General features: G+C 35.8%; 1 protein-coding gene across 1 annotated transcript; it reads left to right on the top strand.

Annotated features, from left to right (window-relative positions):
- The first annotated feature begins 1,346 nt into the window (after nt 1-1,346).
- Nucleotides 1,347-2,421, top strand: LOC122318250 (germin-like protein subfamily 2 member 4). The gene is made up of 3 exons (XM_043135454.1): nt 1,347-1,546; nt 1,647-1,783; nt 1,861-2,421. Exons 1-3 carry the CDS (start codon nt 1,438-1,440, stop codon nt 2,269-2,271), a joined length of 657 nt encoding a protein of 218 aa, XP_042991388.1. The 5' UTR covers nt 1,347-1,437; the 3' UTR covers nt 2,272-2,421.
- The last annotated feature ends 1,352 nt before the right edge of the window (nt 2,422-3,773 follow it).

The following is a 3,773-nucleotide window of genomic DNA, read 5'->3' as shown; positions in this document are numbered from 1 at the left end:
CCTAAATTTCTCCCCAACTGCCTTCTCTCTTTATTGGGTAGTATTCATTATTTAGTTGACATAGCAGTTGGCAAGGCCCGAATCTCAATGGTTGGTTGTAGTGGATATATATATATTAAAAATAGACTTTAGGACTCTGTTTCATCGTCATGATAAGGTCTCCTCTCTCTCGCTCTCAAAAGAATCTCCGCTGTTATTCATCACATTTTTCTTCACCTCTCGAAGTAATTACCACTTTTTACCTTTTTCTTCTTCATGGGTATGATATTTTTGAATGCTATGATGCTATATTCAGGTGGAGTAATGATGCAAATTACATTCCAATCCTTTCTACTATCTCGTAAATGATATTTACAATCATGTAGTATATAATCGCTGCACAATTCCATTAAAAAATAAGTAAATGCAAAATCTACATATCTACGATTGTATCTAATATTACACATTTACGACATCTCACAAAGAATTTTTATAAAAAAGTCAATTATCACCGTCATTTACTATTCTGTTAATAATACTTGTATGGTTATGCCTCTCTCTGTGAGCTCACTTCCAACAATTGCAGAAAAGGGGTCCCCATTTAACAACTCTGTTGGCTTGATTATATACAAAAGTTAGATCCAGTGGGGAAACTTATAGGTGAACTAAAAGCATCCGGTTTGGATCTTTTAAAAGTTTCTATACAGCTTAGAGTGTAGAGAGATAAATACAACAAATCAGCCTCTAACATTTATAACTTCTCGACTGAATTTTTAGAACAAAATCAAATGCTTGATAAGTAATGTACGACCCATCTTATGTGTATATCTTTTTCTCTACACCCTAGAGAAGAACCATCTAAGTTGGTAATAGTTTTGACCATCTGAAAATCTCACATACTGTATCAATTTCACATTGATTTTTTCTCTAGTGTATGCAACCATCTTCGGCAAGTTGTGCAGGATTTTTCGAAATTTTCTGTCTTTGTTTGTCACCTTATCATCAATCTGCAACCACATCTCATTGAATTGGAAATGATTTTTTTGGTTTCAAGTTATGTCTCACTTTAAAGTTCTATCTTGAATAGCGAGAAATGTACGCTATTTAGCCAGGCAGGCATGAAGCTTTTCCAAGCCCCATTGATTTGATTTGTGTTAATGTTTAACAAAGACACATATCAGCAAAAAGATGCCCAAAAACGTTAATTTCTACTGGCTTTCTTCTTCACCAACTTCTTTCACCCATTCAAACTAATAGAAAATAGTTTCTGTTTACGTCTTCATTGGGAAATTGCTTCGAATTTAAGTTGGAACCCCGTTATTTATGATCACCAGCGTTAGATGTGTATATAAATAGAGTAGCAGGCTGTTCTTTCTCCATATTCGAACCAAGCATTCTAATCCGTTTCTTATATTATTTTAACTAATACTTCAATCTCCTTTCAAGTCATTTCCAATCATGGTGGCAAACGTTCTTGCATGTCTGTTCCTCTTTGCTGCAATCTCCAGCTCTGTGGCATACGATCCTGACCCCCTTCAGGATCTCTGCGTTGCCGATCTAAAGTCAAGTATGTGATTTATTTTAAGTTCCTAGACCAACTTTACATATTATCGGGATTGTTCTTTTGATGAAATGCTCTCTTATTTTCCTTGTCATTCGTGCAACAGAGATAAAGGTGAACGGGTTTGTATGCAAGGACGATGCAGATGTCACGGCAGCGGATTTCACCTTCGCTGGCCTGGCTGCGCCAGCTCTCATCAACAACTCGTTTGGTTCAAACGTAACGACAGCCAATGTTATGCAGGTTCTGTTCATTTAGACAATTTTATTTAATGCAAAATATGGAAATTACAATTTGCTTTAACGGCATATTCCCGACAGGTTCCAGGCCTTAATACGCTCGGCGTGTCGTTGGCGCGCATTGACTATGCACCCGGCGGACTCAACCCTCCTCACACTCACCCGCGAGCCACCGAGACCATATTCACTCTGGAAGGCGAGCTGTTTGTAGGCTTCATCACCACAGCAGACAAGCTCATCTCCAAGACCATCAAGGAAGGTGAGATCTTTGTGTTCCCCAGGGGACTGGTCCATTTTCAGAAGAACGTTGGCGACAAGCCTGCTTCTGTGATCTCGGGCTTCAATGGCCAACTGCCGGGCACCCAAGTCGTTGCCACATCACTTTTCGCTGCGTCACCGCCGCTGCCGGACGATGTGTTGGAGATAGCCTTCCAGGTGGATGCAAAGGTGGTTGACGAAATCAAAGCAAACCTTGCCCCCAAGAAGAAGTAGTGAAAGAACTACGAGTATGGCCGCCCGTACTCTCAATATATATACTGTGGACGGTCCTATGAATAAGATATGTAATGGTATGCTATGAATAAGATATGTAACGGTCCTATGAATAAGAGACTATATTCAAATGCTATCTTGATTTGTCAACTTCCTTGATCAGGTTTTCAATGATTTTAGATTCAATAGTTGTTGTGGGATTAGGCCCCATTTAGATTTGAAAATCATCTCATTTTATCTTATCATTACAATTTCCATAAATTCACATATAAAATATAATAAAAACTTAAGTTTTTCAAATTTTAAACTAATAATAATATTAAAAAATAATATTCTAGCAATATTTTTTTTAATTTTTATCTAAAAGCATATTATCTCATCTCAATTGAATACAAACCAGTCAAATCCCCTCATATCCGAACAAGAAATTGAGAACTTTAAGTTTGAGAGATTAATATACAAATGAAAATGCTATTTATATTTATAATTTTACTCATATTTATAACTTGATGAAAGCTATCTAATTAAGAAACTATCGTTATTGCTTCCCTTTTGGTGTCATGTCAGATAAACGGTAAACCCGAATACTTTGAATTATAGCTTAGATATGCGCAAGTTCATGAATAAGAGGATTTCAATCAATGTTTTGAATACCATACCGGATGGCATACCGGTCAAGATACTGGAACGAATTATTTCGGTATCGGTACCGTTTCGTGTACCGTTTCGGGATAGTCGATATATAAATAAATTATATATATAAATATATATAAATTATATTTTAAAATAATAGTCTATATATGAATAAATTATACATAACTACATATGTATATATAAATTATAAATAGTCTAATATGAATTGGGGATAAAAAAATGAGATTATAGCTTAAAAAAATGAAAAAAAGAAAAGATAAAGGGCCGAAATACCGGCCGGTACAGGCCGGTATGCAGGCCAGTACAGGCCGGTACGACCTCTATTTCAATTTTCATCCGGTACGAAACAGATACCATACCTGTACCGCCGGTACGGTACGGTACCAAAAACACTGATTTCAATATCCAGTAACAATATTTAAATTAAAATTAATGATCTTAATCTCGCTAATGGACATATATAGAATTGTTTTACAAATTAGGAATATATGTGTGTATAAAAGACAAGTATCACTACTAAGAGCTTAATGGTACATGACTCGATCCTCCAAATTGAAAACCTAGATTCGGAAGAATCGAAACTCTCATCTCTTTTATTAGAAAAATAAAACCAAAAAAAAAAAATTACCCCTTGATCTACGGTTGTGATGTCACTTGTCTGGAATAATTGAGACAAGTTATAGTAGATAAAGTGGGCCTGCATTAGATATTGCAGCCAGCCGAGATGCTTTGAAAGTTCAAAGTTATGGCCGGTCTGGGCTGCCCAATTGCCCTTTTCTCTTTGTTTATTTATTTATTTTTATTCTTTATTTTTTGTTTTCCATTTAAAGTTTTATGTTCAGATTCTA

The sequence above is a fragment of the Carya illinoinensis genome, chromosome 8 (genome assembly GCF_018687715.1).
Source record: "Carya illinoinensis cultivar Pawnee chromosome 8, C.illinoinensisPawnee_v1, whole genome shotgun sequence".
Lineage (NCBI taxonomy): Eukaryota > Viridiplantae > Streptophyta > Magnoliopsida > Fagales > Juglandaceae > Carya > Carya illinoinensis.
This window is presented reverse-complemented; position numbering and strand designations above follow the sequence as displayed.

Bases quoted from the DNA above. Each gene is read 5' to 3' on its own strand.
- LOC122318250 (XM_043135454.1), top strand. From the start codon at position 1,438: ATGGTGGCAAACGTTCTTGCATGTCTGTTCCTCTTTGCTGCAATCTCC. The intron at 1,547-1,646 runs GTATGTGATTTA...TTCGTGCAACAG, and splicing joins CGTTGCCGATCTAAAGTCAA to AGATAAAGGTGAACGGGTTT. The intron at 1,784-1,860 runs GTTCTGTTCATT...TATTCCCGACAG, and splicing joins CGACAGCCAATGTTATGCAG to GTTCCAGGCCTTAATACGCT.